The sequence below is a fragment of the Lepidochelys kempii genome, chromosome 3 (genome assembly GCF_965140285.1).
Source record: "Lepidochelys kempii isolate rLepKem1 chromosome 3, rLepKem1.hap1, whole genome shotgun sequence".
Lineage (NCBI taxonomy): Eukaryota > Metazoa > Chordata > Testudines > Cheloniidae > Lepidochelys > Lepidochelys kempii.
Window position 1 is genome coordinate 63713712 of NC_136382.1, and position 13891 is coordinate 63727602.

At 41.8% G+C, this 13891-nt stretch overlaps 1 protein-coding gene across 13 annotated transcripts in view; it reads left to right on the top strand.

Moving 5' to 3' along the window:
- Positions 1 to 13891, top strand: part of BCKDHB (branched chain keto acid dehydrogenase E1 subunit beta) — a 290535-nt gene that overhangs the window by 102175 nt on the left and 174469 nt on the right. The window contains exon 9 of one of the 13 annotated variants that reach the window (XM_073336535.2): positions 762 to 3228. The exons of the other annotated variants lie outside the window; for them this stretch is intronic. Coding sequence (XP_073192636.2) covers positions 762 to 788 — 27 coding nt within the window. The 3' untranslated portion in view covers positions 789 to 3228. Of the gene's footprint in view, positions 1 to 761; positions 3229 to 13891 lie in introns of those variants that run through there. 13 annotated transcript variants of the gene reach the window in all.

Consider the following 13891-nt stretch of genomic DNA (forward strand, 5'->3'; position numbering starts at 1 on the left):
TACAAAGGAAACATTTGCAGAACACTATGTGCCTCATTATCACTAGAGGGAGGATAACCGTTTAGACCATTAACCAATAGTGGTCTACCAGCATGTTCTTTTGAAGGATTTTTATAATTTCTTTACAGCATTCCAGGGTTTTAACAATATAGGTTTAAGGCAGGTAAACAGAGTGCTTGAAAATCACTTTTCTCCGCATGTGTCTGGCTCTCTCTATCCTCTTCTGGCATCCATAGGCCCATGGAATTTAGTGGGAAATTATTTTTTTGTGTGTGATTTTTTTTCTTTGCCGCTCCATGGTGACCGTTTTATCTATTTATAGGTGGGTAAAGACATTTATGACCTGGCTGATTTGTTAAGCCTGTTTTCTCGAAAAAAGTGGTTTTGATATTTTATTTTTTATTTTTTAAAAGAGAGCAGCACTTTAGCATTTTTTGTTTTTTCACATCATTAGAGGTGAACGTTTACTGGTCTGGCATTTGATTTGAAATTCAGATTCCCTGGAACCACAGGTTCAAATTCTGGCTTGGTTGTATGCGCCTTTCGTCTTCTAAGGTAGCTATTTTTGTAAATATAATAGCTTACGGTATAAGAGTCTTTCAGATGGGACTTTAAAAAAATAAGGTACTGAACAGCTTGACTGGAAGTTGAAATACCATGTGTGAAGTGCAGCAGTAGCTTAGCTTTGTTCTTCAAGTGTCCCTTGCTCTACAGTACTTGTGACTTTTCTTTGTTGTGCTGCTTCCTTTTCACCTTCATAGAGTTGCCAGCAGAAGGGTCATGGATAAACAAACATATTGGAGGTGTTTTTGAAAACAGATTCTGCTTGGATGGGGTGGAAGAGGCACTTAAAGAAGGTTCTCAATATCTGTAACCTCACTCCCGCACTCATGGCACCTGGCCACTTGCCAGAAAGTAGCTGGCAAAAAGATTGGTACTTCTGTATATTCTGAGGGAAGCTAGAATTAAATATGAGGCACTGAACGCTGAAGTTAAAACTTCAGAGGGGGGTGAGAATTCAAAACATTCAGTTGAAGTTAGAAAATTTCAAATGTGTTTATGGTGTTTTGAGAAAGGCTAAAGCTTTAATATGATTGGAAATTAAATATTGTGAAACTTGAGTAAAACACTGTGTCCCTTCTGGCAAATATATTACATAGAGTGTATACTTGTGTGTCAATTTAGAAATAATAAAGAAATTTGAACTTCTCATCTCCACTCTAAAATCTTTTCCTACAAGGAAAAGTACAATTTCTTGTTACATTTTTAGATTTTTGGGACAATGAGAGTAATCTTCACGGATTTCCAGAGTGTAGGGGGCCCAAATATTCTTTGTGCCTAGGACCCAGTAAACCTTAATCCACCTTAATCCACCTCATCTTGAACACCAACTGAACACCACCTGGGAGGTGAGACTTGTGCCCTCCCCACTGTGTTCTTTTCCTTCCTTACCTTATTTCTTTTCTTTCCTATTCTCCTTTTTCCTTCTGTCTAATCTGAGTTGGGCTTAGCCAGCTAAGACTGCATATTTTGAAACACTGCTGTAAGCCTGTGACCAGAAAGGTAGCTAAAAGCAATGCCCTCAGCCTGAGGCTGGTACAAGTTTGCCAGGTCTCCCGAGTGGCTGATGAGACCATGTGCTGTGCCTATGTTTTTCCAGCAGTGTGGTTGAAAGTAGGGTGACCAGATGTCCTGATTTTATAGGGACAGTCCCGATTTTTGGGTCTTTTTCTTATATAGGCTCCTATAACCACCCCCCACCCACCCCCCGTCCCGATGTTTCACATTGGCTGTCTGGTCATCCTAGTTGAAAGTGAGAGTCAACACCAGAGGCAGAAGCTGCATTTTCTATCTTTGCTCTTCTTTTCTAACCCCTTTTGTGTGTGTTTATCTTGCTTTGTCTTCTAGGACATGGGACTGGGCTTTAACAACAATAACAGTAGCAGTTCCAGCCCATGTGAACTAATATCTTCTCTATCCCCACAAAGGACAGTTATGGCATCTTTAATAACATCTAAGGTTCCCTCCCCCCCCCCCCGACCCTTTCTAGATAAAGGAAAGAACAGATGTTAAAATGACAGCCTAACTTCATGCTTTACATTTCAAATGCGTTAATTGCTTTTCCTTCTTTTCTGTATCTTTAATAAAAGGTTTAAAAGGATGTTTAATGGTGTGTTTGCCATGGTACTAAGCAACCTGAGGTCTCTCTATGCCAAACTCCAAACCTTGTTAACACTCTTTGATGTGGGGCAGTTACAGAGTTATGTTAACACCTTTGACTCTTTGGGTCTATTTATTTCATCTAAATTAACACAACAGGCTGTTAAGTGCTAGGGTCATGCAAATATGCATATTGTTATTTATTATTTGTAAGTCAGTGTGAATGCTTGTGGTAGCAGGCTCTATACCCAGTAGTGCCTAGAATTGTTCCCATTTTCCTAAGGATCCAAATGTGACCATTCTTGTGGAAACTGTTTTCTTCTATTTTTTAAATTAAATTTGTGAATTCTGTTTTGAATACCTGCAAATATCCTGTATATTTTGTTCAACTAAAAAGAACCAGGTGCCCTATTTTAATATGTAATATTAAAAGTTAAAAATAATTTTAGTATTGTTTTATTTAATATGACTAAATATCTAAGGGAGAATTTACACTATGGAATTCGTTAAGAGTTCAGGCAATATTAATTCTGGTAAGCTGCAGTGAAATAATGAAAATTTTATTTGCAGTTGTATTAGAAGACAAATGTCAGTAATCTCTCATTAGTATTTTAATATATACGTTTTATGGTTGTGAAAGGCTAGGGCTGGATATCCCTGTGCATTATTCAGGTTAAATAATGTGATGTTGTCTAGTATTTAAAAAAATATGTTTATAGAAAGAAAACCAACGTAAATTGCTACTTATTAGCTCTAAGCTGGTCAGAGCAAGAGCTTGGTGGGAGGTAGCCAAACATTTTAAAAGCTCTGCCAATATTGTGTGTTATAATTAAATTAACAGTGTCAGCCAGGACTTTGAAGAAAAATTGGAAACTAAATTAGTCTAAATATTGTCTTGATAAATGTTTGTAAAATGCTTTGGGTATGAGATGCTCTAAATAGAGGCTATGTGCACAGCTTAAGTAAAAAGAAAAGGAGTACTTGTGGCACCTTAGAGACTAACCAATTTATTTGAGCATAAGCTTTCGTGAGCTACAGCTCACTTCATCGGATGCATACTGTGGAAAGTACAGAAGATCTTTTTATACACACAAAGCATGAAAAAATGGGTGTTTACCACTACAAAAGGTTTTCTCTCCCCCCATCGCACTCTCCTGCTGGTAATAGCTTATCTAAAGAGATCACACTCCTTACAATGTGTATGATAATCAAAGTGGGCCATTTCCAGCACAAATCCAGGGTTTAACAAGAACGTTGGGGGGGGGGTAGGAAAAAACAAGGGGAAATAGGTTACCTTGCATAATGACTTAGCCACTCCCAGTCTCTATTCAAGCCTAAGTTAATTGTATCGAATTTGCAAATGAATTCCAATTCAACAGCCTCTCACTGGAGTCTGGTTTTGAAGTTTTTCTGTTGTAATATCGCAACTTTCATGTCTGTAATTGCATGACCAGAGAGATTGAAGTGTTCTCCGACTGGTTTATGAATGTTATAATTCTTGACATCTGATTTGTGTCCATTTATTCTTTTACATAGAGACTGTCCAGTTTGACCAATGTACATGGCAGAGGGGCATTGCTGGCACATGCTGGCATATATCACATTGGTGGATGTGCAGGTGAACGAGCCTCTGATAGTGTGGCTGATGTTATTAGGCCCTGTGATGGTGTCCCCTGAATAGATACGTGGACACAGTTGGCAATGGGCTTTGTTGCAAGGATAGGTTCCTGGGTTAGTGGTTCTGTTGTGTGGTATGTGGTTGCTGGTGAGTATTTGCTTCAGGTTGGGGGGCTGTCTGTAGGCAAGGACTGGCCTGTCTCCCAAGATTTGTGAGAGTGTTGGGTCGTCCTTCAGGATACGTAGATCCTTAAGTAACTGGTCTGGGTAGATGCTTGAGGAAGAGGAAAAGAGAGAGGCATACTTCCCCCAGTCCTTTGGAGCAGCGTTGTGGCTGCTACATAGAACCTACTTCATTTCCATAAATGCAATCAGATAAACATTACGGGCAGTAGCTTCTCCTCTCTCTAAACCATGGAATAAAATTAAATCTACAATACCCCAGTTAACTTATAAATATTAGCTATACATCAGCCTGGGTAACTAGGTAGGTCTTGCTGCATTCCCTGAATGTCAAAAGATTTGGGCTATTTTAAACCAAGTAGGGCAGTAAGCTAATACAGTGTTTACGTTTCAAAGGCTGCTTGAATGCTGACATTTTTGTATACCTTTAATTTAAGGCTCTGTTCTATTCCCTATTATTTTAAGATGTGGCATTCAAAATATAGAGGGATATAAATTAATGTTGATAAAATAGGTTCAAAATAGTAATAGATTTTAATCTGGTCAATCTGCACTAGGCAAATTGTCCATCTTTCCAGTTCTAGATGTTTATAAGGACTTCTTGGTAGGAGTAAAGACTTGCTCATACATTTCACTCATTTATGATGCATAAGTGACATTAACAGTGTCCTCAAATATCTGACTGAGACCCCCTCATAGATTAATTAACCTGATAGAATAATAATTCTGTTCAGAGGATATATATACTTGAGATTCAATATTGATATTAATTCTTCAATCTCTTTAAAGATAAAAGCTGTTTTAAAAAATGTGACAAAGCAAATGATCTTGAAATATTAAAACAAGGTGGAAAAACAATGTATGATAATTACTAACATAAGAATAGCAGTCAAGTATCCAAATATAGTAAACCTATCTCCAAGTATATATCTCACACCTTTACTGCCCTCTAAAGCTGAACACTCAGAGAAGTAAAAAGAAAAGGAGGACTTGTGGCACCTGAGAGACTAACCAATTTATTTGAGCATAAGCTTCCGTGAGCTACAGCTCACTTCATCCGATGAGGTGAGCTGTAGCTCACGAAAGCTTATGCTCAAATAAATTGGTTAGTCTCTAAGGTGCCACAAGTACTCCTTTTCTTTTTGCGAGTACAGACTAACATGGCTGTTACTCTGAACTCAGAGAAGTGTGGTCCATATTAACAATGCTGCAGTGTCTTTGTGCTGGCCTGCCTGTGCATAGCAGCAGTAAACCCTTTCTGCGGCACAAAGTACTTCCTCTCCACCCCTTTAGCAATGGGTGGTATTGAGGCCGGGGTCTGCTAGAGCACCTTAGTGGTGTTCTGGATAGTTCTTATCAGGGGCAAGGCCACCTTAGATGGACCCTCCAGGGCAAGGATGTCCACTATCAGGTCGACTCCCCTGTGACCTCCTCCGCCTGGAGGTTTAGGTTTAGAGCCACCCTCCTAAGAAGGTCCTGGTGCCCCCTGGTATCCATTGCCGGTAGGGTGGTGGTGGTATCCGCCAGTGCCTCGTCCGGCGAGCAGGAAAACAGATAAGTGGAGATTTCCCTTTGTGCAAAATGAACCTTCTGGTAGCATAGGGTTTCCATAACAGTGCTTGATCTTCCTGATCCCAGCCTTGAAATATGGGACATGGCCCAGGAAGAAGGATTTCCTGCCTGCTGTAGGGCTGTTTTGTAAACAGTATAAGCCTTTGTTTACATAGACAAGGTGTACTGTTTTAACTATACCAGTTGTTAAAGTGATGCTCTGTCCGGCCCCATTGTGTGGATGCAATTATGCTGTTATAAAGGTGAAGGAGAATAAGCTGTATTGGTATAAGATACCGTTTATCAGCTAAGCTGCATCCATATTAGGGGCTGTACCAGTATAACTATTTCAGTAAAAAAGCACACCCCTAACTAACATAGTTCATCCAAAATCTGTATGTGATGGCAGTGTGGAGTAGTGGATAGAGCATAGGACTGGGATTCATGCACTGAGTTCTATTCCCGGCTCTGCCACTGGCCTGCTGAGTGAACATTAGGCAAGTCATTTCACCTCTGTGCCTCAGTTTCCCTGTTTCTAAAACAGGGATGATACCTTACTGTTTACATTAAGATCTACTGAGCTCTAGAAGAGTTAAGTATTTTTATTTATTTATTTACTAGGTATGCTCTGATATACCATGCTCTAATGCTGGGGACTACCACATTCTAATATTTTGGCCAGCCAGTTCCTGAATCAAATGTAAAGCACTTTTGCCCTGCATCCCCTCCGGCACCAAGTGCAGCTCAGATGCAGTCCAGAATCTGGTCCTGTGTGTTTAAAGGGTAATTTACTTTGGACTTAAAAAGTTGGTTAGAAAACTTACAGCCAAGTTTTGCCATATGTGTAGGCTACTCCTGTTGACTTCGCTGACAAAGTAGTTAAAGGCTCATTGAGGGCAAAGGGAGTTAAGGGTACTTAACACCTCATTGGATCTGACCTTCCTGCATAATATAAAATGACTTTTCATTTGTAAGTGTGTGTAACTCAATGGGCAAACTCATTAGCCAGAAAAAGTAGAATAAAGGTCCCATTCTGTCCAAATCCCTTTCCTCAGTGTTGGTTTTATTTTCAAACGAGTTCAAAACAAGAGCAACATAAATGAAAACACCTGGAAACTATTAGAGACCTATAGCATGTCCCTTATGCCCCTGAAGAATTAGTCTTCTTTTTCCCCTTAAAACAGGGTCTCATATGTCCTCCTTCTAGGCTTTGTAGCCCTCTACCTGGCTACTGTGGAGAGACCCATATTAAGGGCTAGTTTACACTAGAATTGCAACAGCGTCACAGCTGTACCGATGTAGCTGCATCACTGTAGTTCTGCTACTGCAGATGCTCTATGCCAATGGGAGAGAGCTCTCCCATCAAAATAATTACTCTACCTCCCCAAGCGGTGGCACCTATGCTGGTGGGAGAGCTTCTCCCGCCGACATAGCACTGTCCACACCAGGGGGTGGCTTATTCACACCCCCGAGTGACATAAGTTATAAGTTATACCAAAGTAAGCTCCAGTGTGTACAAGCCCAACGTTGGTGTAACAGTGCAACGTGTCATCTGCTGTACGCGTTCCTGCCCTTCCCTCTCATACACAAAGTCCTCCTCAAGGCACGCTGGGTCAGGGCTTCCTTGATCCTCATAGCACTAGTGTGGCCCCGCCAGCACAGGTTCACCATGCTGTTGAACCTATCAGTGGACAGACCAGTAACCCTTCCCATGTGCCTGACCCTCATCACACAAGACCACGGCCATCTTCAGCACCCCAACCTGGAGTCGCTCCTCCTCACGGCGTGGAAACTCCATGGTTGAACTCACTAGAGCTCCAGTGTTTGGATTCAGTTAGGGAAGTTCTGTGGGGCAGTAAGAAACTCTCCACTCGTGCCATGTACCTGGCAAAGTGGAAGCGGTTTTCCATCTTGTCTTTGCAGTTGGGCAGCCCTCCGCAGCAAGCGTCACTTCCCCTTGTTTTGGCCTACATACTGTACCTGAAGCAGCAGGGGTTGGCAATATCAAAGTGTACCTGGCTGCCAGTTCAGCCTTCCACCTGCTGGGGCATCGGGTAGGTCAGTCTCTGGGAATCCATGGTGGGACGGTTTCTCAAGGGCTTGGACAGGCTTTATCCCCAAGTGCGGCAGTCCATTCCCCAGTGGGACTTCAACCTGGTCCTGTCCCCGCTCATGAGGCCCCCTTTCGAGCCCACAGTGACCTGTCCTGTGTCCTACCTTTCCTGGAAGGTGGCATTTCTGGTGGCCACAACCTCAGCCAGAAGGGTTTCCGAGCTCAGAGCGCTGACTTTGGAGCTCCCCTGTATGGTCTTTTATAAAGACATGGTGCAGCTATGCCCTCACCCTGTGTTTTTACCAAAGGGATTCTCCCAGTTTTATGTGAACCAGGACATATTTTTACCTGTGTTCTTCCCTAAGCCACATGCCAGTAACAGAGAGTGAATGCTCCATTCCCTGGATGTCAGGCATGCCCTAGCCTTCTACACTGAGCGCACAAAGCTGTTTTGTAAGTCACCACAGTTCTTTATTGCAATCACAGAGGGAATGAAGGGGCTTCCCATCTTGTCCCAGTGCATTTCGTTGTGGATCGTGTCCTGCATCAGAACATGCTAAGAGCTAGCTAAGATTCCAGCCCCGCTGTTGACGGCACACTCCACAAGAGCACGTTTCGTCTGCCTCATTCCTTTCAGAGGTCCCTATCCAGGACATATGCAAGGCAGCAACGCGGTCTTCCATCCACACCCTAATGTCGCACTACGCCATCACCCAACAGGCGAGGGCAGATGCAATCTTGGGCTGGGCAGCCCTGCATTCAGCAACCAGATGAACTCCGACCCCTCATCCAGGGAAACTGCTTGTGAGTCACCTATTGGAATGCACGTGAGCAATCACTCAAAGAAGAAAAAATGATTATCTACCTCTTGTAAACTGTTGTTCTTTGAGATGTGTTGCTCATGTCCATTCCAAATCCCACCCGTCTCCCCTCTGTTGGAGAATTCTGGCAAGACGGAACTGAGCAGACAGCGGGTTGACAGGGACCTATATACACCGCCATGAAGGCGCCACTCCAGCGCTGACCTGACAGGTACTGCTAGGGGAAAAACCTTCTGAGATCATGCTTGTAGCACATGCACACACCTATTGGAATGGACATGAACAACACACCTCAAAGAACAACAATTAAGAGAGGTAGGTAACCGTTTTCTCTCACAAAAAATGTTTGGGGCTTTAGTAGTTATTCAAGGTCATAGAAGTCACATAAGTTACAGTGAGAATGAGACATTTTATTTTTTGTCTGTATGGGCTACAGATGCACACCATTTAAATTCAGAATGTACAGGTATGGACTTGGTGTTAATAATTATTGCTACTTAATCATTAAAAGTAGCATTAGGACTTAAATTTTCAATTTCACTATTTAAAATGAAGTCATTTAAGTAAGATTTGTTAAATAAGAAATCTCAAACTCTAGGAATTACTTAACATAACTAAAGCTTTTGGTGAGGGCTGGGAAAAAGTGGATTAAAACTGTTAGTGCTTTGGAGACAAGCAGCAACATGTCAGGAATTTTTCTTTGCAATGGCTGACTAGTTAATCTACCTTTTGAGATGTTGTTTCTAGTTGGGAACTTTTGTACAATATCAGTGATTTAAAAATACAGCATCAACAATTCTCTAGTTTCACAAAGTTGTACTTCACAGCGGCCACTGGAGGCCTCTCTTAAACCAACTTAAACAACTGGTTTGATTTGACTTTGCACTTGCTGACTACTGTCCTGTGAGGAACTCGGAGTGTGAAATTATGCTAAATAATAATTCAGAAAAAGTTGCTGCCTAATCTCGTTGCTTTAATTTTTTTCAGGTTTCAGGGCCAGATTTAGTTCTGAAATATGTTGTCGTCTGGGCCCTAAGGCACTTGTGGTGGAAAGTTTACCTGGAAGGGGTTGTCGGTGCATTCCCGGACAGACTACCTCAGCAGGGCTCTTGTGGAATCCCAGCCATAACTGAAAGCTATACTGTGGGGGGCTAAATGTGCACTCACTGTCTGCCCTGCTCATGGCAAATCCCTCTTCTGACCATGGCAAATCAAGCGCTCAGTTTGTAGAAAGTGCTGTTGACTCTCTGTCAGAATAAAAGCAAAGAATTTGCGTCACTGCTGCGTTTTTATGTAAAGTTTTACTAATCTTAGGTATTAGGTTTCTCATGAGATAAATACTTCATCTCTTGTTTGTATGCAGTGAAGAAAACTGTCCCTTGATTCTAAAATTGGTGTTGATCAGGTCTATTCATAGGTGTTATAGTAATACAAATAATAATAATAATCAGGATGTTGGTTTCTGATAAAAGATTACTCATTATTCAGCCTGAGAATAGCAAAAATGTAAGATAAAATGTTATAAATATTGATAATGATGGCAAGAGAAATACTTTCACTTGTCTAATTAAGCTGTAACTCTGTTTTATCCTGTGAGTTGCTTGTCACAGCAAATACTTACAAACATAAATGTGTTTGTATAGAAAGCATATTACCCAGATTTGAAGGCCATCCCTTAGTTGTTTGTAAGTTTAATTGTACAGTTTAATCTTTGTGAGCAATATTTAAATAACTGAAATTGCAGCTTTTCTACACATTAGTATTTGAATGATTTGCCAAATCTAATGAAAGCTTGGAGTGATATATATCTTCTAAACCTTGTATCAGAGTTTGTGTATATTTAGTCTCAAAGCTGATTATTTTTATAATGCTTATTGTTGTTCTATGACCTAGGAAATTGTCTTCAAATCATAATTCCCTCCCCCCCCCCAGAAAAGAATATATTTTTGTTTTACTTTTTATTTACTGGTTTTGTGGTTCGGTCTTAAGATGGTTTCTTTACACTATTAGTATGATGCTTTTATTTTAATATAATCTGACCCTTTGAAGAAATGAAGTTACTGTTCAGTTATTCAGTAGAAATTCTAATATATCAATAAATTAGCAGAAGACTGTTGTGTGGTAGAAGGTATTCAGAAGCTGAATTTTTAGTGTATGTATTTTATATTAAATATTTGCTGCTACTTTATAAATCACAAAACCATTTAAAAATACTGTTTATTTTCCCAGGCACCATGACTTCAGGAAGCACATGTTTTCCTTCTACATTATCCTAGCCATGGATGCTTTCAAGCACTAGAGATTAGATTGGGTGGATTTTCTCTGTTCCAGAATTTTGAGTAATATGGGCTTAATCCAAAAACCATTCAAGCCAATGGAACAACTCCCAGTTTACTTCACTGGTCTTTGGATTAGACCCTACATGAGATTATCTGGTTGTTCTAAACATGTTGATTTGTATTGAAATGTCTGTTTTAGTAGAAAGAAAAGGAGTACTTGTGGCACCTTAGAGACTAACCAATTTATTTGAGCATGAGCTTTCGTGAGCTACAGCTCACTTCATCGGATGCATACCGTGGAAACTGCAGTAGACATTATATACACAGAGAGACCATGAAACAATACCCCCTCCCACCCCACTGTCCTGCTGGTAATAGCTTATCTAAAGTGATCATCAGGTTGGTCCATTTCCAGCACAAATCCAGGTAGACTGTTCAATCCAGACAAAGATTGAATCATCTCAGTGTTTTCTAATTGAGGGCACCCAATTCTCCCCAGCACCACCACAGGCACAGTAGTTAAAACTGCAAGCTTTGGGCATGAAGTGAGGTTGAGAATGTTCAGGTGAATTGGGTCATTGGCAGAAGGTGAGATCATTTAGCATTTTCAAGTGTGCTTCTTAGATAGTAGAGTTATGCAATACATAACCCTGAAGAGTTGTGTTACTTACATAATTGATTGCACATCATTTCTAAAGATGTTATTTTTTAAATCCTTCCAGTCTCTAGGCTGCTTATAGCATTGGTCAAAAAAGTGCCAAGAACATCCTTAGTGTTCCTTGTCATTCTCTCCTTTTGAATTGGCTGTACCAAAAAAATTGTAAACTAAGCTGAAGCCTTGTGGATCTGTTAGTTAATAATATCAGAGGGGTAGCTGTGTTAGTCTGCATCCGCAAAAACAATGAGAGGTTTCAGAGGAACAGCCGTGTTAGTCTGTATTCGCAAAAAGAAAAGGAGTACTTGTGGCACCTTAGAGACTAACCAATTTATTTGAGCATGAGCTTTCGTGAGCTACAGCTCACTTCATCAGATGTTTACCGTGGCTGCTGCAGTTTCCACGGTAAACATCTGATGAAGTGAGCTGTAGCTCACGAAAGCTCATGCTCAAATAAATTGGTTAGTCTCTAAGGTGCCACAAGTACTCCTTTTCTTTTTTTAAAAACAATGAGGAGTCCGGTGGTACGTTAAAGACTAACAGATTTATTTGGGTATAAGCTTTCGTGGGTAAAAACCCACTTCAGATGCATGGAGTGAAAAATTAGTTTTCAAATGAGTTGTAGCTCTGCAGTTTCCCTTTGAAGTCTGTTTTTGAAGTTGTTTTGTTGAAGGATGGCTACTTTTAAATCTGTTGTTGACTGTCCAGGGAGACTGAAGTGTTCTCCTACTGGCTTTTGTTTGTCACCATTCCTGATGTCTGATTTGTGTCCATTTATTCTCTTACGTAGAGACTGTCCGGTTTGGCCAATATACATGGCAGAGGGGCATTGCTGGCACATGATGGCATATATCACATTAGTAGATGTGCAGGTGAATGAGCCCCTGATGGTGTGGCTGATGTGGTTGGGTCCTCTGATGTTGCTATAGTAGACATGGACAGAGTAGGCAATGGGGTTTGTTATAGGGATTGGTTCGTGGGTTAATGTTTCTGTGATGTGGTGTGTAGTTGCTGGTGAATATTTGCTTCAGGTTGGAGGGCTGTCTGTAAGCAAGAACTGGCCTGCCTCCCAAGGTCTTTGAGAGTGAGGGATCGTTTTCCAGGATAGGCTGTAGATCTCTGATGATGTGGTGGAGAAGATATAGCTGGGGGCTGTATGTGATGGCCAGTGGTGTTCTGTTATTTTCCTTGTTGGACCTGTCCTGTAGTAGGTGACTTATGGGTACCCATCTTGCTCTGCCAATCTGTTTCCTCACTTCCCCAGGTGGGTATTATAGTTTTAAGAATGCTTGATAAAGATCTTGTAGGTGTTTGTCTCTGAGGGATTGGAGCAAATGTGGTTGTATCTTAGGGTTTGGCTGTAGACAATGGATCGTGTGATGTGCACTGGATGGAAGCTGGAGGCATGTAGGTAAGAATAGCAGTCAGTAGGTTTCCGGTATAGGATGGTGTTTGTGACCATCACTTATTTGCACTGCAGTGTCCAGGAAGTGGATCTCATGTGGTTAATGTGGCTCTGGACCGAAACGGTCAAGATAATTGTGATTTTTGTGTTTAACCTTATCTGTTAATGCAAAGAGGAAGAAAATAGTTCACAGGTGGATTATTCTCTTCAGTAAGAAATTATGGGCTCGATTCTTCTGTCCACTGAGCATTGCTGAAAGGTGGGGACAGCCAAATGCTAGCACTGGGCACTTGCAATTTGCTATACATTTGAGTAGAGAGACTGCTGGAGAGGGTGCAGTCGTGCACCCACAAATGTCAGCTATACGAGTGCTTAACCGTGTGAGCGAACGTTGACACCTGCACTGAAATGAGCACTCCTGAGCAGGAGGGAAAGCACTAGAGGTAGGAGACGGAGATGGGGTGGCCAAAGCACAGTGCCCAAATGCAATCCTGTGAAGGCAAACTCCATGGAAAGGATTTTCATTTGTCTACTCCACTTGGGAGTAGTGGTTTTCTCAAGTGTGCTCCAGAGCTGCACTTTGAAGAATCTGAGAGCCGGGGTAGCCCTGAGGGCCAGCCGCTAATACCAAAATATGTCTAAGTATTCTAAGGGAATGATATCTATTGCCCACAGGCAGCTGTTCAATGCTTATGACTGTTAGCCGACGGCCAAGGATGTTTGGTGAGGTGCCAGCTATGCCCGTTTATACCATCCGTGACTTTAACCGCTAGGACGCACTGTCCCTTTGCGGCGGGCAGCCCGGGCTAGGCTGACGGATGCCCCAAGGTCCTAACCACCCGTGACTTTAACTGCTAGAGCTCAGAGCTCCTTCGCAGCGGGCAGTCAATACTGACTGACAGGTGCCCCAATGGCAGCACTAAGAGCCTCTCCACACCCGTGACTTTAACTGCTAGAGCTCAGAGCTCCTTCGCAGCGGGCAGCCAGGATTGACTGACAGGTGCCCCAAGAGTTTGCCCCGTGGAGGCGGCAAAACTCAACGCTAGGCTCTTAGTACTCTCACCTAATGGCCAGGCTTTAGAGCCAAAACGGCTGAGGTTCTTTAATTGTGTTGGCTGCTTTATAGTAAACCAGAGAAAACAAGTCAGGCTTATGCACAAATGGTTA